We start from the raw sequence: 23201 nt of genomic DNA on the forward strand, positions 1-23201 counted from the left end.
GATTAACAATAGGAGAAACTACCTGCTGATCACCGATACAACCCACATGGCTTCCATGTTCAAAATACACGGAACACAACCCTTTCGGGCAGCCCCCGATCCCGCGGCCCTCAAGCCGAGTACGGTTACTGGCTGTCAGAAGTCGACGAGATAGTCAGTCTCATATCAATTCGCACATGCAACCGCTCTCACCACCATGCAGCGGCTTGCTTTTGACTCGCTAAAGCGCATGCTGTCTTGCGCCATTCAAACGTGGAGCTTAAGTCTGTATAATTCGTACACACTGCGTAGCACTGCGTTTTAACGTAGTGTACTCGGTAACAGGGCACTTTGGCCAGACCCGCTTCAGCCTTCTAGCCATCGGGATTTCTTCTAGACCATCGGTTGTTTCTGCGGACACGATCTGATAAGCATGATTCTTTTTCTTCCAGCACGTTCATTTCTGCTTCTATTCGTGTCTATAGTCCGGACTTTGTCGTCATATCTTTGGTGGTAGTCGCCAATAGTGTCTTCGCAGATATCGTATCTTTCATCTGCCTTGACGGCCGCATTTATTTTCCGACTTGAAAATCTCGGCGTAATATTTTCAGAACTACATCAACACTGAACACTCCAACTCACCAAGATCGTGAACCACCGTTCCCACAGAACTTTGACTTGCCTTGCATCAAATCAGGTCTGTTGATACCGCATGAGATCATACCCCAGTCGATGTTTCTTCACTGACCCACACGACAGGATCTTCACACTTTCGCAAAAACGTCCTCCGAGGGTTAGTCACTCGAATTTTCAGTCCATCCGAGTAGCCAAAAGGCAATATAGCGACGAGATAGTACGATGCCCTCGTGTTAATGATGGACTTCATCCTATCCTTCCCGATCTCGGATACAGGCCGATTTCTTCACGCAATTCCCTGATGCCGCCCTGACGACTCAGCTTTTTCCAGATACGGGCAGCCAATGTTTCTGATATAGGCTTCTCCGGTGTCTGTCTTGTGGAACCAAACCTACTGTTGCTGCGGTCTCGGTTTTAAACTGAGCTTGCCAGATTGTCCTTGCAAGTGGGTGGCCGGGCGTGGCCTAAATCCTTTTTGTGGGCTGAACGGCCGGTCGATTGGACATATTTTTACACCACCAGGAGGAAAACTTCCGTACCTTGAGAGGCACTTAGACAGGAACGCTTGTCAGTGAAGCCGGCCATACAAACCATCGACTGGGTGCACCTTGGCACTTGAGACAGTGTCAGATACTCCAACGAAAAAAGTTCCAAAGATGTCCAAACCCGGTAGTGGCAGCTTCCCAAGACGGGACGACGACGACAACAACATCCGCTCCATCCAGAAAACAGCCACAAGCCGCAGCGGCAGTACCTCCGTCTCCTCCATGTCGAAAACCACTACCCGCAACACCACCGTTACCACAAAACCCACCAAATCCGGAGGAGGAGGAGGCAAAACCAGCGGCAAGTTCTTCGGTGGACTCCTCCACAAAGTAGCCGACTGGGCCTCGACCAGCGAACCTTCCATGCAAGCCCTTAACCAATACAAGCAAGAAGCCTTCCAACGTGCCGGCGTTTCACCCAACGACACCGATCCTCACACGAAACTTCACGCGCCCATCGGCGAGATCCCCGAGGACGCGATAAGGCCGACCACGGGGCCGACGCCGGAGGAGGTGCTTATGCGGAAGAAAGCAGAGAGGAAGAGGAGACAGATGGAGGAAGAGCAACGGAGGGGGAGTATAGCTGGAAGTGGGAGTACAGGTGGCGGTGGGAGAGGATCTATTAGGTCGGGTTCAATATCGTCGTCGACTATGTCTGGTGGTCTGGGGTTCGGGGCTGGGACTGGGACCGGGACTGGGACTGCTTCGTCGACGGTTGGGTCGGGGTCAAGTAGGAAGGGATCGGTTTCAGGAGGGAATAGTGCTGTTCCGTGGGACACGAGTGGGTGGTGAATGGGTGTATCGATGGCTGTGGCATATTCGGGGATAAGGTGTGACGGGCTATGACCATGCATAGGTATGTTCGGTTATGGGAAAGGTATGGATTTCGTTTTCACTATAACTACATTAGTTGACATCGGTAATTTGCAAGAGAGGCGTCGAGATCGTCATGGTTGTCTGGATACCCTTGGAAAATAAAATGCTATGCAGAACATCGACCAGGTCTGGGTCGATCATGCAACCACCTCAAGTCGGTGATTTACTCCCGGGGCCCCGAGTAGTGTACCGAGCCTCCATCGCCCGCTGTGCGACCAACTGCATCGTCACATCCTCAAGAAACCTACCTTGAGAGTGATCGATAAGCCTCAAATATCCTTCTGTAAGCGCTTGCGTCTATACTACAGTAAGTAGTATAGGTATATCAGAAACCTTTCATGAACCGCCACTGCGTACGTATTAGTAACACGGTCCTACCATACCTTCCATGAAAAAAAATGCCCGATCGAATATCGATCCCAGCAACATGGCTCTGCCCCAGCGTTTCTCACCACGCGACGAGACAACCCCATGACCCCGATCTGAACAATCAGGTGCTTAGATGAATTTTGGAACAATGCGCAAGATTGTAGGCAACCGACTTTCGTTTTAGTTCTGCGGAAAGTTGGTTCGAGACGCACAGAAGCACCCTCTAAGACCATGGGTGATTGACCAATCGGGTATGAGCGTGGAGTTGGGATCATGACGTAGTTGGTTTTTTGTCCACTCCTGCTTTCCATCCCTTGTCGTTCCTTTCACTTTGGAGAACTGGAAAGACTTAATGGAATCGAGACCTACCCCAGTCCATCTTTGATGATATTGCAACTCTCCAGCTCTTGGATCCTGCAATCACTGCCAGAAATAAGCTTGTAACTTGTTCGGCATTAGACTCGGACATTGCATCTACCTATCTACTCCAACCCGCTCACCATCATGCAAATGCTTGGTTGCTGATCCATTTACTTACATCCTCACTTTCCTTACACTGCATACCTATCAATGTGTGTGGTAGGTTGTAGTAGTTTGTAAGACGCTACATCTACACTTCTGAGACGGACCTGCAATTTTTCATCCGAATATCAATACTTGAGAGGTCAATACCACCTTCTACACACCCCGATCAAAACGTAACTTGGATTGATACCAACGAACGCTACCTTGCCTGCGGGTTGCTACCTCACCACGATGAGCACCAAGAACTGGCCTCATAACGGCCACGGCGCCGAGCCCCGGGACCGGGATGACTTCGCCGGCCGCTCCTCCGTCGACCACCACCACGAACCCGACGAGCACACCCGCCTCCTCCCCAACCGGGTAGACAGCACCGGCATCCCCTACCTCTCGCCCGACGACCCCGCCGTCTCGCCCTACAACCTCTGGACCGTCCGTCTCGTTCGCGCCGTCACCGTTGTGCTTACCTGCCTGACCTTCATCTGGTGGGTGCTGATGCTGGTGTCGGTCTTCGTGACGCCTCCCGGTTTGCACGCGCGGGGGTCGCCCTTTTTTGCGTTTAGCTATACTACGGTTGCTCTGATCACGCTGATTACGAGCTTGCTGTTCTTTGCGGTGCCGAGTAAACCCGCGCGGGTGGTCAGCATTGTTACGGCGGTGTTGTTGCTGGTGGATGTGGTCATCATGTTGGCGGTGGAGAAGACAAGACATGAGGAGTTGTGGGTGGGCGTGGCGAGCGTGATTTGGGCGACGCTGATGGCGGTTTGGGCGGTGGCTGCTGATCGGACTGTGCAGGTAAGTCTGTTTTCTTTTGGGGGGTCCTCTCTTTCCCCCTTTTAGAATCTCTCAGAAAGAGAAAGCCCTTGGGTTCGTTGATAGACTGACACTCGACCGACATCACAGTGGGGAAAGACTGAGGAAGAAGAACGGCTCACCGGCCGCCCGGAGACAAGGCGTACACTGTTCGAATGGGTACAGGTGCTTTTGTCCAGCATCATGTTGACGCTTGTGTCGATCGTGGTATTGCTCACCACTTGCACCCTCACGCTTCGTGCTCTGGACGCGAGGGTGGCGCCACCGGGCGAACGGTACTGGGTTGACGAGGACAAGTACCAGATCCATCTGTTCTGTTCCGGTCCCAAGTTGGATGCTCATGGAAACAGGACGACCACCGTGCTCTTCGAGGGCGGCGAGGATGCAGTTGAGCATGGGCTCTGGCAGTTTGCTGAGAACGCGGTCAAGAACGGTTCCATTGCCAGATATTGCTTTGCTGACCGGCCGGGTATCGCCTGGGTATGTTAACCGAAGTGTCTTTCTCCTTTCTTCGACTCACGGACTGACCAATTTGACTTGATAGAGTGACGCGGCCCCTTCACCACTCTCTGTGAGCATGGCATCTGATGTTTTGAGCGAAGCGTTGTCTCGCGCAGGGGAGGATGGACCGTATGTTATCCCCCATAGACCCTCTTTCTTGCTTTATTACTGACAACATTCTTTGCAGTTGGGTACTCGCCAGCGCCGGCATCGGTTCCTTGTATTCCCGAGTCTTCAGCTCGCGACACGGCCAAGAAGTGCGCGGCCTTCTGATGATCGATCCCTTGCACGAAGACCTTCTTTACCGGGTCGGAGCCCCCGGTCGCGGCTTCCGTCTCTGGTTGCAAGGCGTCCTCTCCCCATGCGGCCTGGACCGCATCCCCGCCGCCATCCTCCGAGGCCGAAGCGCCAGGGACCGGATTTACGGCGGGTCTGCCTATCAGTCCGGAGGAGTAATCTTTGCAAAGCTGCAGGAAAGTCTGGTTGCCAACTCGCTCACCCGGCGTGATGTGGTGTCAAGCAGAACCATCCAGTACAAGACCACACCCGTGGTGGTGGTGACGTCTGGTGTGCAGATGCGGAAGGACAGCGAATGGGAGAGCAAGGTATGTCATGATGCCCCAATAACCCGAGGCATTTTCCCAACGAGCATTGCTGACGTCAACGTTTACCATGCACAGCAACGAGATCTAACCCATCTTACATCGAATCTGGAGGATTGGGACATTGTTGACCAGGCACCTCACCAAGTCTGGCGGACTTTAGAGGGACGTGAGATGATTGAGAAGAGACTGAGGAAGTTGGTTCGCTTGTAGGGCGATGCCGGCCAGTGCTGATATTTCTTTGTTATTTTGTTGTCGCTATAATGGCACCGCATTTGTTTCATTTTCGGTTGAGGTTGGCTTGGTTCGGTAGCTGGGTTGGCGATAGGGGAAACTCTTAGGTTGCTTTTATTTCAGGGTCGTTCCTAACGTCTTGGCCGGACTCTTAGCACCATCGTCGAGCCTATTTAGTGGAGATTATATGAACAGCGCAAGCGTACTGGGCGGACCTGTACAAGATAATAAACACAGTCCATCTCTGTTTTCTTTCTTCTTTCGAAAAACCACCTCTACTCCCAGCTTCCATCAGGGATACTATAGGGACACACAGCGAATAACACGGCCAATAGGTAGTGAGCCATGAGTTCTGATAATTTCACGAGCCAAACATGCGCAGGTTTATTGCCAAGACTCTGACGAAGAGGGGTTCCATGTGGTGTGGAAGGGGGACAGAAACATCAAGGGGCCTCTCATATTGTCCAATATTCTTTGTCCACTCTCGGGTCCTCACGCCATGAGGATGGTCTCCACTCGTTAACTGAATGTCTCCCCCATGGAGGAGTGTTCGATGCTCTCAGCCGCTGTCCATGATCTTCCTCTGCTGCTCCTTGACAATTACAAAAATATCAAGCATGCATATGCGGAGAAGAGGGCTGGTAGTACAACAGGCAGGGACCTCTAGATAAGTCGAGCTTTGTCTGGAAGAGGTCCTGGCCCCTTCCGATATATTGAGAGAAGTGGGCTTGTGGGGGACGACTATGTCTAGTATACACATACAGTATGTGTGTATGGATGCCATTCCCCGTGTGTGCGCAAATGCTGTGTTCAAGCGCCTCGAACTAACCTTCGTCCCATATGATGTGGAGGCTGTTGTGTACAAAGCTTCCACATCCCTTCCGTCCTCGTTCCTGACGAGGGTCCCAAACATATCCAAGTGACGGGGCACACGTGTTATTTGGATGCAAGCCGCGGCCGGGCCCCTTCCGTTCGTAGGTAGCCCAGCAGCAACCAGCTTCCTTGTGTCGGGCTGTTCCGTGCAGAAGTCCTTGCTCTTTTCCCGTCTCTGAACTGCTGTGCCTGACACTTCCCCTCGACGTACATACCGTGAGACATGAGAAGGATCTCCGCTGCTTCTTTTTTTCTGCAGGCGCCCTGGCAGTGATCTTTTTTTACTTTGATTTAACGTTGCCGGGTAGCCCAGGCCTCATGCCAGTAGGAGAATGCTAGGGAAATGCTAGCCCAGTCCCATCCATACCTTATTGTTAGAAGCAGGTCTGGAAATTGCACTCCGTCGTCGTGGCGGGGCCCGTAGATCGCTGTTGTCCGCTGTTGTTGCTGCTGCTTCCATTCCATGTTCAGTTATTGCTGTTAGGGTCCAGTTGTTTTATCCCACCCGACCCAGGTACGTACCAGACAAAAAGTGCAGGGACAGATTACCTGCACCTTACTTGGGCGGTGGCCCTGGAAGCCCAAACTTACAAGCCCAGCAAACACCCAGGGACACCTGCCTACCCGACGCACCGGGCCGCTGGCATTGAGGTGACTGGTCCCGTCTTTGGACACCCGACCGCACTTCCACCGCTGCGGACAATGACCGCCCAAGCACAGGCGACACCACGCCCGACCGCAAGCCCAGGTTCCCTTCTCCAGTGCTACCAATCGACCCGTCCTGCCCCCGGCCACCTCCACGCCCTTGTGGCCGCCGCCTCTCCAAACCCCGACAATAGCGCCCCGACATCTTGATACACCTCTTGTACACCCACGCAGCAGAGAGGCACTCAGTCGGGTCCCGTCGTCTCGAGCGTCAGCCATCGTAATCCCGTCCCACGTCCACCGTCGTTACGTCCACTACCTTACTTGTCCACCGACACCGACCGTCACCGTCCACCGTCCACCGCTTATACCACGGCCGCCGACTGATTGGCGCCGACTGCAGCGCGCACGCCGTGATCGTGATTCCAAGTTCGACCAGCTCGACCCATTCATCATCATCCCGTGGCATTCGACGTCCTTTCCCCGACCGACTGAGACGATTGCCCGATCCTTGCCCTGCCTGGCCTGACCGAACAATCTGGCCAGCCCCCGAGTTCCCAAGCAACACAACCAACGACCGCGAAACGCATTCCAAGCCCCTGTCCGCTACACCGGCCCGGATCATCACACTATCCCTCCTGCCGCTTGACACACGATTGAGTCCACGTCAACAACCATCTACGCCCGTCTTCCCATTGAGGCGGCCAACTCCAAAGTCCTTTGTTCGTCCGTCGCAACTAACCCCCTAACTGTCGAGCTCGCCCGAGCGCGCTGGGCAGTTACGCGCACGACTACAGACCCGACTGGCGAACCATCGCCTTGTCGCCGTTGCGGTGTCGTTTTACGGCATCTGGCAATAGGAGGAGCAGCTTGCGGTATCCCTTTCGTCTCGACCAAGTGGGCTCGAGCCCCCGCTTGATGTTGACGTACGCGCCTTTGTCCGCCAATCTACATCCATAATTCGCCGCGATCGTGATCGCAGCCCACCTATCTTTGGAAATACATCGGAACATCAAGAGCCTGGGTTTTTCTGAACTCCGTCAAGGAATCAAGGGTCAAAGAACAACATCGAAATGGCAAGCTCAGACTACGGCGGCGGCCCCGTGGGCGACCGCGAATTCACCCATGGACATCCACAGGGGCACCCCCAAGGCGAAGCTGCGCAACGGAGAGAGGACGAGCATCTGGATATTACGCAAACGATATCACAAAACGGCGCCCCTACAAATGCCCACTTGGCTCGTATTCCAGGATCGCCTGCGCTGAGCGCCACCGATGCTACAGACCTCGAATCGAGACGCAGTGGAGACAAGAACAGGTCAAAGCCAAAGGGGTCGAGGACAGCTAGCGGACAAGTGCGAGTGTGCAAGAAATGTGGCGAACCCTTGACGGGCCAGTTTGTTCGCGCGCTCGATGGGACATTTCATTTGGATTGCTTCAAGTGTCGCGTGAGTCCCTGAATTAGCCGCCCGGTGTGGACTTTCTAGCTAACCATCCGATTGCAGGACTGCGGCCAAATTGTTGCCTCCAAGTTCTTCCCCGCAGACGACAATAACGGCGAGGGTCAGTATCCCCTTTGCGAGACGGATTACTTTCGCAGGTTAGGACTGCTGTGTTACCAGTGTGGCGGAGCTCTCCGGGGGTCTTACATCACAGCACTCGATCGCAAATACCACGTCGACCACTTTACCTGCTCGCTATGCCCGACTGTCTTCGGCGCTCAGGATAGCTACTACGAGCACGATGGACATGTCTACTGCCACTACCATTATTCGACGCAGTACGCCCAACGTTGTAGTGGCTGCCAGACTGCCATTCTCAAGCAGTTTGTCGAGATATTCCGAAACGGCCAAAATCAACACTGGCATCCCGAGTGCTACATGATACACAAGTTCTGGAATGTCAGGTTAAATCCCCCACAAAAGGCTCTTGGGCCGGTGCCGGATGACCCTGCTGGTCGTGAACTTGTCCGGGACGAAGAGGAACGCATGGAAGAGAAGGTCTACCGTATTTGGAGCGTGCTTTCGACTTTCGAAGAGTCGTCGGCAGCTTGTATATCGGATATGCTTCTCCATGTGAGCAATGGGGCGTATGTCGACGGTGTCATGGTAGCTAAAAAGTTCATATGGCACGTTGACATACTGTTCCATTCAGCGGATAGGCTTGATGCTACCATGGCAAGGCTGGATATGACAGGTGAGAAATATTCCACGGTGCATGAGCACATCCCCGGAAACTGATGATGTTGGCTGATGAATAATAGGCCTAATGTATGGAAGAGAAGCCAAGCTTCTGTGCAAGAAAATCGTGGCATTCTTTTCGCTACTTTCCAAGACACAGGATAAGGGCACCCGAAAGCTTGGCGTTACCCAAGAATTGTTAACACTCGTCACCGGCCTAGCTCATTACCTAAAGCTCCTTATTCGAATCTGCCTACAAGGAGCGTTGCGGATCGAGAAGGAGCGCGACACCGCCGAGGGCCTTTACGGTTTTCTCGACGAGCTCAATGATCTTGAGGCGCTGAAGACCGAGGATAATTCAACGACGACGCTTCAGCTGACCTCCGGCATGGCTCGCCTATCGGCTTCCGACTCGGACTCGTGTACCCTCTGCAAAAAGCCGATTGAGGACGAGTGCGCAAAGAGCGGCGAGAAGAGGTGGCATATCACGTGTGTCAACTGCTCACGTTGCCAGAGAGAACTCGGCCGGAGTCTACAGGATGCCCGGCTGAACCTTTATGATTCCAAGATATTTTGCAACAACTGCGAAACATACAGCTCGGATAAGGCGCCGCCGTTCGAGCGTGTGTCCAAGCTGCAGCAGTATATGTTCCTGCTGCAGGTAGCACTGGCCAGATTATTGGAAATCCTGCGAATGCACGGTGCCCTTCCGTCTGCGGCCGAATCAAGGGGCCATAATGGGAATGATGCCGGTGAAGGCCGCCCATCACTGGATGGTAGACAGAGAGGCTTTCCCGGGGGTGATCAGTCACAACATCATCGAGAATCGTCCTATGAGAGCGCTCTTAATGATGTCAAGAGGCTGAAGAGCACCCGCTTGGATAAGCACCTTTCGTCAAGCTTTAGGAAAGCCCGGACGTCCCGAATCATGGATGGACCCGAGAGTAGCAGTGCACAGCCCGGGTCCGGGCCTGGTTCGGGCATCAATGGCGGACCGGCCAATGGCAGAAGAATGCGGATCGAGGAGGATATGGGAACCGGTGGCGAGGACCACGATATGATGTTGCCTAACCAGGACGCCCTGACCCTTGCGGATATCCCTCGGATCGTCGCTGCTGAGCAGGCAAGAGAACAACGGGCAGGTCCGCCTAGTAGGCAGGAGCTACTGCGTTCTCCCGCCACCGAGCCTTCATTTGGCGGTGCGTCCTCGGGCAGTGGACACAAGCGAAGCTATTCCGACAGCAAGGGTGGGGACCCGCGCGCTGCTGGCGAACCATCGCCTCAGCGTGTTGGTAGGAGATACTTCTCCGAACTCTCGGCTTTGGAGTACTTCATCGTTCGACATCTTGCCGTTGTTACCATGGCCCCGATGGTGGAGGGTGAGTTTACCCTGGTAGAACTGATCGGACTGATCGAGACGAGGAAAACGCCCAATTTCTGGAAGAACATCGGCAAAGCTTTCCAAAAAGACGGACGGAAGAAGAAGGGTGTGTTCGGCGTACCACTGGAAGCTATTATCGAACGGGATGGAGCCGAGTCCACAGACGGCGTGGGGCCCGGGACATTGAGAATCCCGGCAGTCGTTGACGATATCCTATCTCTCATGAGGCAAATGGATCTTTCGGTTGAAGGTGTCTTCCGGAAGAACGGCAATATCAAGAAGCTGGGCGAGCTTGTTGAGAAGATCGACAAGGAAGGGAACGTGGACCTCAGCGGTAACAACGTCGTCCAGGTGGCCGCCCTGCTAAAACGATACCTCCGAGAATTGCCTGATCCGCTCATGACCCAGAAGCTCTATCGACTCTGGCTGGCAGCCGCGAAGATCGCAGACGAGGACAAGAAGAGGCAGTGTCTCCACCTGATATGCTGTCTCATGCCCAAGTGTCACCGCGACTCGATGGAGATACTGTTCTGCTTCCTTAAGTGGGCCGGATCGTTCCACCAGGTCGACGAGGAATCAGGTTCCAAGATGGACATCAAGAATCTGGCGACTGTCATAGCGCCCAACGTTCTGTTTGATAGAACCACGACGTCCACGTTGGGTAGCGACCCGATGTATGCGATTGAAGCAGTCGAAGTTCTAATAGCCAACATTGAAGAGATGTGCTTGGTGAGTTTTTGTTTTCTCAATGGTCCGGTTCATGCAGCATTTGCTAACACGCGTCCTTTTTACAGGTCCCTGATGAACTCGTACAATACATCAGCGACCCTGCTTTCCTAGACGGAGAGCTCACCACAAAGGAAATTCTCAAGCGATACTCTGAGCGAAACACGGGCGGTTTCGGCTCGCGACAGTACGCCGATGTCGTCGAGATCGTCGGCCGGCACGAGAACCCCAGTCGCCCACCACCACGCAGGGTTGAGTCCGACCCGACGTCGTGGCAGCAGGAGACCAGCGTCCGGACGGTAACCGAGAACGCGGCATACCTCGGCCCTGGTCCCGCTGATCGTGGTGGCAACAACAACGGAGGAGGAATGGCGGATCGGATGGGAGGCCCCGGAGGAGCCATATCACCACAAAAGCGTGGAGGACCCGGGCCGATGGGACCACATCCACTCTCACAGTCACATGGAGATGGTGGTCCCGGTGGGTTCAGCAATCATCCTCCAGGGCCGCCTGGTGGACCACAACAGCCTATCCCGTACGGTCCCGCACCTGAACACGCGGCGCCCGCCGGTGGTGGTGGTGGCCCTGGTGGTCCAGGAGGGCCAGGTGGAAACGCGATAGGAGGCGGAGGGGATGGGGTCGCAGGCGGCGGCGACTATAATCGTAATGGGCCGGTGAATGGACAGCAGCAGCAACAACAGGGAGGAGGAGGGCCGAGGAAGGAATGGCGGAATTCTGGCTGGGGCAGGCCAAACAACGGGGTGACTACTGGCACTGCATGAGCAATGCATGAGCTCATACCTCACCTGTCATTGTTTTGGTTGTTTTTTGGGAGAAAGAGGAGGAGAGGGCTTTAGTAAAATTCCGGTAGCTGGAGGAGGAGGGAAGTGGTGATGGATGTTCCTTTTTTGGTTTTTGTGTGTGTCGGGTATCGTTGTTTGATATCAATCTCAGAGGGTCTTGATTCTCTTTCTTGGTTGGCTGGTGACGTCCAAAGACGGAGGAGGAAGAGGAGGTTTAGTACTCGGTCTTTTTTTTTTTTTTCTTTATCAAGGGGTTTTACTACTACTTTTTATCTACTTAACTATAGGGAGAGAGCGACTTTTTCTGTTTGGCTTCTCGGGTTTTTCTTAAAACTTTTATTCATGATCCTTCTCATCCCTAACCAGACTTGGTCTTTTCGTCGCCCAATTTTCTACTCGGTGTGAAACGACATCATTTCTGGTTGGAGTCTTATTTGAAACACAAATACGTTTGTGGGGAGGAGATACCTAAGTGTAAACGGAAAATTCGTAGTAGGAGCCAGATATCGTACATACGCAATGGCGTGCGAAATATCAAATCTGGACTTGCTCACAGGCACCAGTATCAAGCCTTCTGGCTTGAAGATTCACGAAAGGTATGTACGCAGTTCCCTCATATGCCGGGTTCACCACGTCTGGATCATTTCCCAGCATGCTACCCAGAAAATATTGGCCATATATATATACTTGAATGTCATTCAACTATTGTCATTAGAAATTATATACGCCGACGCAGATAGCACGCTGCGTTCAAAAGGCAAGGCCTGACACTATCAGCCTCAACAGGCGCTTGTCCAACCTTTCATACACAGTTTTCATGTCTTCCATCAAGATTTGCCTGCAAAGTTCACCCTCACCACCCTTGAACCCTCTCCACACGCCTCTCTCTATTGCAACTTCTCCCCCTTCTGCTGGTCCAACGTCCACTTAACCGACCGCCTCACCGCCTCATCCAGCGGCACCAGCGGCTTATACCCCAACCTCTTCTTCGCCTTGGAAATATCGTAGTACCGCGTCATACAGCTATAGATGATTCTTTGCCTGTTGAACGTCGGCGGCTTACGGATGATCCCGAAGAACACCTCGCTCAAAAAGCCCAGCACGATACCGACGTCCCTCGGCAAAACCCACACGTGCTCAGTGCCGTGCGGGCTACCGGCAGCGTTCCACACGGCCCGGCAAAAGTCCCAAAAGTACACGGGCGAGTCGTTGGTGATGATGAAGGCCTCGCCGTCGACGCGCTCGTGGTCGAGGGGCGCGATCTTCAGCTTGGAAGTCTGCAAAAGGGCGACGGCGGCCAGCAGGTGGCCGTGCGCCACGTTCTCGACGTAGGTGAAGTCGAAGAGGTTGTCGTTGTCGCCGACCTGAACCGAGGTCTTGCCGTTCTGGTAGAGCTTGATGAGGTGGTACAGCGTCATGGTGTCGCCTTCGCCCATGATGCCCGAGGGACGGATGGAGCAGGTGAGCAGGTTGGGGGCGGCGGCGGAGCGGTTGGCTTGGAGGACGAGCTCTTCAGCGGCGGCCTAGAGAAATGCGGGAGGTTAGTCTCGGGAGAGGTTTCTGGTAGCTGGAGGGGGGTGGTAAGAAAAAAAAAAAAAAGCACCTTTGTCTCGGAGTAATACTCGCTCTGCTGAGCTCCGCGGATTACGGGCCAGCGCTCGTCGGCGTTAATGAGATCGGACTTGTTGTCGCTCATCACACTGGCGGAACTGGTGTAGACGAGGGCGGTAACGCCCGTCTGCTGGCACGCCTTGATGATGGCGGCAGTGCCGTTGACGTTGACCTTCTTGAAAAGCGCATGGGAGACGCTGTCGTTGGACTGGGCGGGAGGCGACGCGGTGTGGACGACGACCTGAGGCTTGACCTGGTTGAAGATCTCTTCGAGTCTGGCGGCGTCGGTGATGTCGGCTTCGAAGTATTGAACACCATCCGACTCGGGGCGCCGGTTGCGCGTGCAGCGAAGGTCGATGACGCAAACGGAGCAGATGTAGTCGCGGAGGAGCACGCGGACAACGTGGTGGCCGAGGAAGCCACAGCCGCCAATCACCAGGACGGAGCCAAGCTCCGGTTTCTTTTCTGAGGCCATCGTGGGAGGTGTGTGGGTGTATCAAGAAAGGCAAAGCAATGAATAAAACTTTGGGAAGGAAGAAGAGATGGACTGAAAAAAGTCAATTGGAAGAGTCTCTACCTAGTTCTAGAGCAGGGGAACGTTGGGCACTCCGGATGTAGTGTTGTCCTTGAAGATGGGGGGACAAGGATGCTAGTGTCAACAACTGGGAGCTTGAATGGCAACCTATCAGGGGTGCCATAGTGTCTTGGCCAGCCAGCGAGGTACCAACACGGCGACATCTATGAGAAAACACCATGACCCCTTTTCGGAGGCTGGATTTTAGGCGGAACCAAAGGGCAAAATAAACGACCCTTGTTGTCCATCAGGGTGGTCGACGGGATGCGGCACGCGGTGGATCTGAGTGGACAGTTAGCAAATGGGACCTTGCCGAAAGGTGGAGCCCTACCCCGCCTGTCATCCAATGCGACGCGTGAGACACCCGATTTCTCCAATTACTTTGTCGCGCCGCAAGTCAACAATGCTCCTTTGTCCTCCCACACTCTTTTTATTTCCATTTCATCACAACCTGAACCACTTCAGTGCCAGGCAACAACCCCCCATCCTCGGCGCACCACTCCTCATAAGCTCATGAGACGGCGCAATCCAAATCCACCTCTCAACTTGTCCACAGTCCAACCCATTCCATGGCACCCGACAACCACAGCCTAAACTGGTGCCCTGATGCGGTGCGATGAGTAAAAAACCCGCGACCGAGATACTAGTCCATATCACAGCTCCTAGCAGGTCAATAGATGACGTGAAATACAGAGCGCTCGCCAATGCATATCACGACTTTGAGCCCACCACTCGAACATCAGTGTTCAGCAAGACGATCTCACCAAATGTCGTCCCTGACCAGGCCGTCGTACGGCTTCAGCCCGTTGGAAATAGGTCCCTAGGGCCTTCGACCCAGCTACACCAAATCATTCGGTCGTCTGGAGTAGCAGGATCCGTCGAAACCCCAGTGCTATCATGGCGCGACGCCGCGAACAATTTTGGATCGCCCAGATTGCGGATGAGGCGTGATCAGCCTAGCCAAATTTCACAGCCCAGCCAACACTCACAGCCTACTCAAAATTCGCAGCTTTCATGGCAACCGCCGCCAAGTGTTGTCCAAGATTCACTGCCAGACAACAATGTGACTTTGTCTCAGTTTTGCACTCCGACAAGGCTGTTGGAGGACTATTTGCATCCAAGCGATTCCAGTCAATCTCTAGTCGCGTCGCCAGTCGTTGAAAGGGCACCGAGGGTACAAGAGTCAACAGCTGCGCGGGTCCAGAGTCAGTATGAAGGTGACTCTACATTCCCTACCATCAGTCCTGTCTCGCAGCGCCGGCAGATGGGCGGTCACCAGTCTCGCGTAGCACCTCCACCACCGGATTCTTCTCTCCAAAGGAACAGCCAGGGACCTCCTGCGGACAACATCCAAAGGACCTCCAGTCCGCCGGTCAGGGCTGCCGAGGAGCCTCACGTTTCAGCGCCATCCGAAAGGAATTTATCATGTCAACAAGTCGGCAGGCCCATATCAACGACACGAGGTCCCCCCATACGTCAAGCACCAGCCGATCCTCGAGCAAAGATTATACCTCTCTCCCCAGTCGTAAACGCCAACAGAAAACGCCGCCGACCCTCTCGAGACAGCGAGTTGATGATAGCATCATCACAGCCTGCTGCCCAAGAGCGAGTTCTACCGGCTGATACTATAATTACCAAAGGACCGTCCAAGCCATCTTTATCTTCCCCCCGTAGTGATTCCGAGCCACCGCCCAAGAAGCGACGCCTTACATCTCCCGAGCCAGCATCAGCGCCAACGCCATCGTCACGAGCTGCAGCTGCACCCGCCTCATTGACATCTTTGCACGCCCCCTCGTCCTCTGCAACCCCAATCTCAGGCTCAAGCACCGGCAAGCACCTTGCCCGATCAACCAGCGACATCGGTCCCCGACAAGACGCCGTCAAGTCCCACCAACTCGCCGAACGAAGCGCCCGCCTCTCCTCCGTCCTCGAGCTCTACTCGCCATGTCCCCCGACTTCCGATCTCGCATTTGATCTCTCGAAAGTCGAAGGAGAAGAAATACGAGTAGACAACACCTCCCTAATAACCCCCGTGCTCGCTAAGCTCGCCGCGGACCTAAACCTCCCCAAGCGCTTCCAGCCCTCTCTCCAGACTCGCGACTTGCGCCCCTACGAGCGGGGCTACTGGCTGGTGGACTGCATGTCGTGGGACCGTGAGCTCAAGGAGTCGTGCTGGTCTTTTCTGGCCGACTACCTGGGCGGCGGGGCGGCGGGGTGGGGAATCTGGTGCACGCGGGACGAAGGGTTCACTCGTTTGCGCATGTATTGCTGGGGCGCGGTGGTGGGGCATATGCACCTTGTCTTGTACATTATGAGCAAGCGCGAGGTGCTGTATACGGGGATGGAATGGGTAGATGCGGACGGGGAGGTGGTTATTCGGATGGAGCCTAGGCCAAGGCCTGTGAAAGCTACGGGGGTGGGCATGCTGAGCGCGAGGTCGAGCTCTTTTTCGGGGGTTGTTTTGGCAGGTTTAAATGGGCGTTGTATCTGATCCTGGTCTTAAGTGAGCTTGAGTCGGGTGTTGCGGGTTCGAGAAAGTTGAGGGAGTTTTTGGATCCTGTAGTTAGCTGCAGTAGTGATATTGGAAAGAACCGAACTTGACATTGGCACATAAATGCTTTTTGCATATACGTGAACTCGAGTCCCTGCCGTGTAGTGAGCTTCTGACATAGTCTCTAGTTGGTCCTATGGATACCTAGGCTCCATTACCCTTATTTATCCATAAAGTACCTATTCTGGCATTGCTTCCCTTCCCAAACAACCCTTATAAGTACATTTCTGTGGACGGCTCAAACAATAAAACCAACTGCGACGGAGCCTCTGCACCGGACGCCCTGCTAATTGTGTGATGGATGAAAGCTCATAGAGGTCTCTCCAAGCCCATACAAGTTCACATGAACCGAACCGGAAACGGGGCGTCGGAGGGCGCGATAATCACGCCTAAGCAGCATATTGAGCAGCAGTAGCCTTGGTCTCACTGTAGTATCTCTGCTGGTCGACTGCGCAGTTATCGATGTAAGGCTGGGTGATTCAAACATTTGTTAGCACGACGGTCCAGTCTGGCAAGAAGGCCGTTGCGAACGGCGGACAAGAGCCCTGTCACAGTGTACGACAGGTAAAAAGGAGGGATGCAACGACTTACCTGTTTCGCCGCAGCATCCATAGACCTCCACTCCTCGCCCAAAGCCTTCATTACTTCCGTTGGCGTGCCGCCGGACTGGAAGACGCCCTCCTTGTTCTTTGTCATGACAAACCACGAGAAGGGAGTCCTTGGGCGCTTGGGAGCGCGATCATCGGGGATAAGGTGGACGGCCTTAATGGCACCGAGGCGCTTCAAGCGTTGACGGGCATGGTTGGCGGCAGTGATCTCCATGGGCGTCTTGGTGCGCACCCACGCTTCCCGCGCGGCCACGGCGTCGTCGTGATGCTTGACGGCTCTGGCTTCAAGGACCTGTGTTTATGAAATGGACCGCAGTTAGCAAAGATAAAACAGGAAAGAGCGTGGTATAAAAACTCGGGAACTAGCAGAAGGGGGCGGCAGAGGAGAAACAAAACGGCATGGAGCTACAGAGGGGCAAGCTTTACCTCCTTCTCAGCGGCCGACAACGCATTGTAACCGACAGCGGCCTTTCTCATATACTCATTCCGAGCCGCGCGATCATCGTCTGGCTTACTGATGGTGCTCAGGTGATCCCTGAGGTACAGGGCCCAAGCGCTACTGAAATGAACTTTAGGCTCCTCCTTCAAGAACGCCCGCTGCTTCAACAGCTTGATTGTGAGCTTCTGCTTCTGCTCCTCCGTCAGCACTGGCTTCTTCCTGACCGGACCGGGCTTCTTCTTGGGCGCAGCCTCCTTCTTGGCGGCAGGCTTCTTGGTCTTCTTCGCGGCGGCACCCGTAGCGGCCTTCTTGGCGGCGGGCTTCTTGGTGGCGGGCTTCTTGGACTTTGCGGCGGCGGCGGTGGAACGAGTCGACTTCTTGGTCTTGGTGGCCGTAGCAGCAGTGTCGTCCGATTCGGCGGCGGATTGCCTGGAGAAGGCTGAGCTGTAACCGCGCTGCTGGAAGACAACGGCGCCGCGGCGAAGGAAGCTGGGAGCAGCGGAGGTGGCAGTGGCAGTACGAACGACCAGCGTGGTACCAGCGCGCAGCTGACGAGCTGTCGCGAGCGCGATTTGCGAGAACATGTTGGGCTGTAGCAGCGACGGTGAGGTCGGAGTGAGAAGTGGTGGAAGGGGGGGAAGCTGTCGCGGTGCGGCCCAAGCAGGAATTTGTCTTGTTGCAGGGCCAATTGCACAACGAAGTGGATGACGGGAGTGAAGCGAGAATGACAGACGAGAGAGTCCGGCTGGCAAGTGGAAGGCCCCGTTTCAAGCGGGAATGGAAGCTGCCCTGGGGTGGGACGCGAAGATCAATTTTAAGCAGGAATGGAGCCCACACGGCAGATGGAGGGGGAGGGCTCGTGCCCAGGCACTTGTATCAACACTTGCAGGTGTGCCTGTTTGGAGCGGTACGTAAGGAGGCAGGTACCGTGGACGTTGTTTCAGTTCCTCACCCGGGATGTGATTCGATATCGTGGGAATTCTTGAAAGAAATTCTCAGATCACGAAGAATTGGAGTGTTTTTGGTCGATTGGAACGGTGTATCTCCGTTCGTTCACTCAATATGTGTATCTCTCTACCTCTAGGTACTTGAAGGTTATGCCATCGTCAAGGTGGACATACGATAAGACAGCAGAGTTACAGGTAATATACGTCACATACCCTGACCAAGCTCCACATGTTTGACCTCAACGGCACCAGTCCCCTGCCTCAGCTTGAGCGTCGTCCTCCAGCTTCAAGTAATCGGCGGGGGTGAAGCTTCCGCGAGAGCTAGGTGTAGCAGCACCCGAGATTCAGTTCACCATATACGACACACGTACATACACAAAGACAGAGTCGAGCAGTAGACGTGGATGTACCTAGCAGTAAGTAGGCTCGATATCTTCGCCGGGCCTCTCTATACATGTTGATAGTCACCTCTACCCGACTGTTTTGAGTTGCGTATAGGTCGTGTACTTGCACAGGTTTGTAAATCAAAACTGGAAGCTGTCAAGACTCAAGAAGAGCAAGGACTAAAAAATGGATCATGGAAGTGCACGGTTCCTCTGTAGTGTGCCTATGGAGTCAAAGCCTTGGCGTTTGGGCAAATGGAACCACAAGCAATGGAAGTCCTGGCTGGGCCTGCTGGGCTCGCGCTGGGGTGGCCACTCAGTAGGGGTAGGTTCCCGGCTCCCGCAAAGTTTCATCATCCAACTGGAACTTCCGCCTCGACGGAACCCAACGCTTCTTTCATCTTCGTTCCCTTCTCCACAGCCCGTCTCACGTCTTTTCAGTTTCTGACCAAAGGTCACCGCACCACCACACAACGCCTTTCCGACCTTGGAACTGACGCCCATCGATACTACCGACCGAATCATACACGACGGAGGGTAGCCGAATGCGCAAAGACCCTTTGATACACTAACTGTGCATACCACGCGACTCGAAGTACATCTCACCATCAGTGACATTGCTGAGCCAACGTTACTACCAGCAGTATGGCTCGGCTCAGGGACTCGCGCTCACCATCTCCTGCAGGAAGTCTCTCTGCGAGAAAACGAAAAGATGACGACCGCCGTGACCGCGACCGTCGCGATGGCCCTGTCGACCACCGCCGCCGTTCTCGCAGCCCCATAGACGTAAGTCATCCGTTTCCCCGACCCGCATTGCCCGGCTGCCCTCAAGAACCCCAATGGCTGACACGTTTGATATCCATGCAGCGCCGATATCGCGACCGTGGACGAGATGGAAGGGACCGCGACTCTTATCGCCGTAGGGATCGATCTATAGACCGCCGAGACGACGACTATTATCGCGGCTCACGTCGGGATGGCGACCGCCGTCGATCACGCGATAGGGGCCCGGACAGACTCCGTTCTCCAGACCGGCGTAGAAATCGGAGTAGGGACCCGGACAGGGAGTACCGCCCCCGGCGAGACGACTCTCGGGATCGGGTTCGAGCTCGTCGCGAAGGCACTGCTGAATCTTCCTCACACCGTCGTGATGACGTTCGAGTACGCGACCAGCCCAAGACAGGCAGCGCAGCAGTCCAAGAAACCGAGGTGAGTTGCGGAAACCTCTCCGAATAAGTGACACCTTGTCCGAACTCTTACTGACACAGCCGCATTCTGTAGCCAGCTAAGTCCACACCAACCCAACCGCAAACAGAGGCGGAGAAAAAGGCTGAACGACTACGCAAGCTTCAAGCGATGAAGCAAAAGCATGCGCTTAAGGAGGCAAAGGAGGCAGACGTAACCGCTGGGCTCACTAGGAAACTCTTCTTAGAGATGGATCAGAGGGCTAGTGGCGCCGTAGTCGGCAGCGGTGCTAACAGCCCTGCGCCTGCCAGTCCGGCAGCCGCCGAGTCCCCGGCAACCCCTGCTCCCTATGTCGGCAAGTTTGATCCTAAAGCCATTGCCCGGAATGCTAAGCCAGCGCGTGCCAGTTCCCCGGTGAGGTTAGGCGACGTAAAGCTGGGTGATGTGAAAGTAGGTGTTCCGGCGGTGGTGGCGAGTACAGCCGCCCCTGGCAAAGTTGCTGCATCAGGGAAAGCAGGCTTACTGCAAACTGGAAGGCCCATCAGCACATTCGGCTTCAACAAAGCTGCCGATGCTCTCAAAGCGACGGCCAAGCGGAAAATCGACATGGGCGATGAAGAGATCATCAAGCGCAAGCTTGTCAAACTCCCTGATCTGGCCCTCGAGAATGCTGACGATACCCCATATGCGGACGACGATGTGACCGAAGAGGCGGAGAAGGATTTCGACGTACTTCTTGCCGGCACCGAGGAAGACCGCGCTGAGGCTCAAAGGCTGCTACGCGAGCGGCGTGAAGAGCAGATACAGAAAGAGAGCATGGCAATGGAAATTGACAGTGTCCCTCCCAAAGTGGAGGCTACAGCCGAGCCTGTGGCGCAAGATTCGACAGCGATGGATGTAGACGACGAAGTTGACCCCCTCGATGCCTTTATGGCTGGACTTGAGCAGACAGCCTCTAGCGAGGAGGTGCAAACCAAGATCGATACGCTGGCGGAGAAGAAGGGCAACACCCCGCCCGAGGCCTACTTCAGTGATGACGACTACGGCTACGAGGCAGATGGGACCGACCCTACTTCCATTCTCGCTATGGCTTCCAAGAAGAAGAAGAAGGATATCCCCACGATCGACTACAGCAAGCTCGACCTAAATCCTATCCGGAAGAACTTTTGGGTTGAGCCGTATGAGCTAAGTCAAATGAGCGAAGAAGAACTGGCCGAGTTGCGATTGGAGCTTGATGGCATCAAAGTGTCCGGGAAGAACATCCCCAAGCCCGTTCAGAAGTGGTCTCAGTGCGGCCTCACCCGCCCCATTCTCGACACTATCGAGAGCCTTGGGTATGAAAAGCCTACGCCAATTCAAATGCAAGCCCTGCCTGTAATTATGTCAGGGCGTGACGTGATCGGTGTTGCAAAGACGGGATCTGGTAAGACAATGGCTTTCGCCCTGCCGTTGCTCCGCCATGTCAAGGATCAAGACCCTGTTACCGGCGATGATGGTGCTATTGCGCTTATCATGACCCCGACCAGAGAGCTCTGTACGCAAATCTACTCGGACTTGCAACCGTTTGCAAAGGCTCTTAAGCTTCGCGTTGTCGCTGCGTATGGTGGAAACGCCATTAAGGATCAGATTGCTGAGTTGAAGCGCGGTGCTGAGATCATCGTAGCCACACCAGGTCGTCTCATCGACCTTCTTGCGGCCAACGGAGGACGTGTAACAAACCTCAAGCGCGCTACTTATCTAGTCCTTGATGAGGCTGATCGAATGTTCGACATGGGTTTTGAACCCCAGGTCATGAAAATCTTCAACAACGTCCGCCCGGATCGCCAGACTATTCTCTTTTCTGCCACCATGCCCAGGATTATCGACTCGCTAACCAAGAAGGTGCTGCGTGACCCTGTCGAGATCACCGTGGGTGGACGCAGTGTCGTAGCACCTGAGATCACACAGATCGTTGAGGTCATGGACGAGGGTAAGAAGTTCAACCGTCTGCTGGAACTCCTGGGAGAGCTCTATGCGGATGACGACGATGTCCGTTCTTTGATCTTCGTGGAGAGACAAGAAAAGGCTGACGATCTCTTACGCGAACTCTTACGGCGTGGCTACGGTTGCATGTCTATCCATGGAGGTAAAGACCAAGAGGACCGAAACTCGACCATTTCTGATTTCAAAAAGGGTGTGTGTCCCATCCTCATTGCAACCTCGATTGCAGCCCGTGGCCTGGATGTCAAGCAGCTAAAGCTCGTCATCAATTACGATGCTCCTAATCACTTGGAAGACTACGTTCACCGCGCCGGTCGTACTGGACGCGCCGGTAACACGGGCACGGCAGTCACCTTTATCACCGAAGAACAGGAGAATTGCGCATCTGGCATTGCCAAAGCGTTGGAGCAGAGCGGCCAACCCGTTCCAGACCGTCTGAATGAAATGCGCAAGGCATGGAAGGAGAAGGTCAAGGCTGGCAAAGCGAAGGATGCTAGTGGGTTTGGCGGCAAGGGTCTTGAGAAGCTCGATAAAGACCGTGAGGCCGCTCGCATGCGTGAACGCAAGACCCACAAGGCGGAAGGCGAAGAGGACGATGTTAAGGAAGACGCCCCTGCAGAAGATGGCGAGAAGAAGGACAAAACCAAGGTTGCCATCCAGTCCGCCGTATCTGCCATTGTCTCGCGCGATGCCTCCAAGGCCGAGACGGAGGACAAGACCAAGATTGCCATCCCCGTGGGTGCCGTTAAGGCCGGACATCACGCAAGCAGCGGAAAGAGCGGAGGAGCTCTCGACAAGGCTGCGTCCGCCATCAGCGAGATCAACGCTCGTCTTGCCCGGGCCGGTCAGCTCCGGCCTGGTCAGCCCATTGACAACAAGGGTCCCGACGCGGGTGCGTTCCACGCCACTCTCGAAATCAACGACTTCCCTCAGAAGGCTCGTTGGGCCGTCACCAACCGCACGAACGTTGCCAAGATCCTCGAAGCCACGGGAACCTCGATCACCACGAAGGGCAATTATTACCCGCCTGGAAAGGAGCCAGCTACTGGGCAAGAGCCGAAGCTGTACATTCTTATTGAAGGTGATACCGAGGTCGTCGTTGGCAACGCGCTGTCAGAGCTTACTCGTCTGCTTAGGGAGGGCACGATGGCGGCAGCTGACGCTGAGAGCCGTGCTCCCGCCAGCGGTAGATATACGGTTACGTGATAATCTGGAAGAACGGTGGACGTTGGAAGTGT

At 54.6% G+C, this 23201-nt stretch overlaps 7 protein-coding genes across 7 annotated transcripts; 5 read left to right on the forward strand and 2 right to left on the reverse strand.

Moving 5' to 3' along the window:
- Window positions 1-1271: 1271 nt before the first annotated feature.
- On the forward strand, window positions 1272-1952 carry SMAC4_04347 (uncharacterized protein; the record flags this gene model as incomplete). Its single annotated transcript, XM_003350995.1, has 1 exon — window positions 1272-1952. The coding sequence occupies one exon, from the start codon at window positions 1272-1274 to the stop codon at window positions 1950-1952; it is 681 nt and encodes a 226-aa protein (XP_003351043.1).
- A 765-nt stretch (window positions 1953-2717) lies between these two features.
- SMAC4_04348 (uncharacterized protein) lies at window positions 2718-5453 on the forward strand. Its single transcript, XM_003350996.2, has 5 exons — window positions 2718-3722; window positions 3831-4220; window positions 4285-4370; window positions 4429-4846; window positions 4922-5453. The coding sequence occupies exons 1-5, from the start codon at window positions 3162-3164 to the stop codon at window positions 5054-5056; spliced, it is 1590 nt and encodes a 529-aa protein (XP_003351044.1). The 5' UTR covers window positions 2718-3161; the 3' UTR covers window positions 5057-5453.
- A 1056-nt stretch (window positions 5454-6509) lies between these two features.
- Window positions 6510-12356, forward strand: SMAC4_04349 (uncharacterized protein). The gene is made up of 4 exons (XM_003350997.2): window positions 6510-8043; window positions 8101-8791; window positions 8859-10885; window positions 10951-12356. The coding sequence occupies exons 1-4, from the start codon at window positions 7669-7671 to the stop codon at window positions 11662-11664; spliced, it is 3807 nt and encodes a 1268-aa protein (XP_003351045.1). The 5' UTR covers window positions 6510-7668; the 3' UTR covers window positions 11665-12356.
- Window positions 12357-12371: 15 nt separating this feature from the next.
- SMAC4_04350 (uncharacterized protein) lies at window positions 12372-13887 on the reverse strand. Its single transcript, XM_003350998.2, has 2 exons — window positions 13289-13887; window positions 12372-13208 (listed from the first exon to the last, which is right to left on the reverse strand). Exons 1-2 carry the CDS (start codon window positions 13769-13771, stop codon window positions 12573-12575), a joined length of 1119 nt encoding a protein of 372 aa, XP_003351046.1. The 5' UTR covers window positions 13772-13887; the 3' UTR covers window positions 12372-12572.
- A 531-nt stretch (window positions 13888-14418) lies between these two features.
- On the forward strand, window positions 14419-16476 carry SMAC4_04351 (uncharacterized protein). The gene has a single exon (XM_024655647.2). It carries the CDS (start codon window positions 14487-14489, stop codon window positions 16359-16361), a length of 1875 nt encoding a protein of 624 aa, XP_024510923.2. The 5' UTR covers window positions 14419-14486; the 3' UTR covers window positions 16362-16476.
- A 45-nt stretch (window positions 16477-16521) lies between these two features.
- Window positions 16522-18251, reverse strand: SMAC4_04352 (uncharacterized protein). The gene is made up of 3 exons (XM_003351000.2): window positions 17456-18251; window positions 17013-17321; window positions 16522-16891 (listed from the first exon to the last, which is right to left on the reverse strand). The coding sequence occupies exons 1-3, from the start codon at window positions 18050-18052 to the stop codon at window positions 16811-16813; spliced, it is 987 nt and encodes a 328-aa protein (XP_003351048.1). The 5' UTR covers window positions 18053-18251; the 3' UTR covers window positions 16522-16810.
- A 1192-nt stretch (window positions 18252-19443) lies between these two features.
- SMAC4_04353 (uncharacterized protein) lies at window positions 19444-23169 on the forward strand (the record flags this gene model as incomplete). Its single annotated transcript, XM_003351001.1, has 3 exons — window positions 19444-19584; window positions 19666-20007; window positions 20080-23169. 3 exons carry the CDS (start codon window positions 19444-19446, stop codon window positions 23167-23169), a joined length of 3573 nt encoding a protein of 1190 aa, XP_003351049.1.
- Window positions 23170-23201: the final 32 nt, after the last annotated feature.

The sequence above is a fragment of the Sordaria macrospora genome, chromosome 1 (genome assembly GCF_033870435.1).
Source record: "Sordaria macrospora chromosome 1, complete sequence".
Lineage (NCBI taxonomy): Eukaryota > Fungi > Ascomycota > Sordariomycetes > Sordariales > Sordariaceae > Sordaria > Sordaria macrospora.

What these genes read in the sequence shown, in the direction of transcription:
- SMAC4_04348 (XM_003350996.2), top strand. Translation starts at nt 3,162, where the DNA reads ATGAGCACCAAGAACTGGCCTCATAACGGCCACGGCGCCGAGCCCCGG. An exon ending in ACCGGCCGGGTATCGCCTGG is followed by an intron (nt 4,221 to 4,284) that starts GTATGTTAACCG and finishes TTGACTTGATAG; the next exon opens with AGTGACGCGGCCCCTTCACC. An exon ending in ACAGCGAATGGGAGAGCAAG is followed by an intron (nt 4,847 to 4,921) that starts GTATGTCATGAT and finishes TACCATGCACAG; the next exon opens with CAACGAGATCTAACCCATCT.
- SMAC4_04349 (XM_003350997.2), top strand. Translation starts at nt 7,669, where the DNA reads ATGGCAAGCTCAGACTACGGCGGCGGCCCCGTGGGCGACCGCGAATTC. An exon ending in TGGATTGCTTCAAGTGTCGC is followed by an intron (nt 8,044 to 8,100) that starts GTGAGTCCCTGA and finishes ATCCGATTGCAG; the next exon opens with GACTGCGGCCAAATTGTTGC. An exon ending in GGCAAGGCTGGATATGACAG is followed by an intron (nt 8,792 to 8,858) that starts GTGAGAAATATT and finishes GATGAATAATAG; the next exon opens with GCCTAATGTATGGAAGAGAA.
- SMAC4_04352 (XM_003351000.2), bottom strand. Translation starts at nt 18,052, where the DNA reads ATGTTCTCGCAAATCGCGCTCGCGACAGCTCGTCAGCTGCGCGCTGGT. An exon ending in TGTCGGCCGCTGAGAAGGAG is followed by an intron (nt 17,322 to 17,455) that starts GTAAAGCTTGCC and finishes TCATAAACACAG; the next exon opens with GTCCTTGAAGCCAGAGCCGT. An exon ending in TGGATGCTGCGGCGAAACAG is followed by an intron (nt 16,892 to 17,012) that starts GTAAGTCGTTGC and finishes TGAATCACCCAG; the next exon opens with CCTTACATCGATAACTGCGC.
- SMAC4_04350 (XM_003350998.2), bottom strand. Translation starts at nt 13,771, where the DNA reads ATGGCCTCAGAAAAGAAACCGGAGCTTGGCTCCGTCCTGGTGATTGGC. An exon ending in AGTATTACTCCGAGACAAAG is followed by an intron (nt 13,209 to 13,288) that starts GTGCTTTTTTTT and finishes GCATTTCTCTAG; the next exon opens with GCCGCCGCTGAAGAGCTCGT.
- SMAC4_04351 (XM_024655647.2), top strand. Translation starts at nt 14,487, where the DNA reads ATGAGTAAAAAACCCGCGACCGAGATACTAGTCCATATCACAGCTCCT.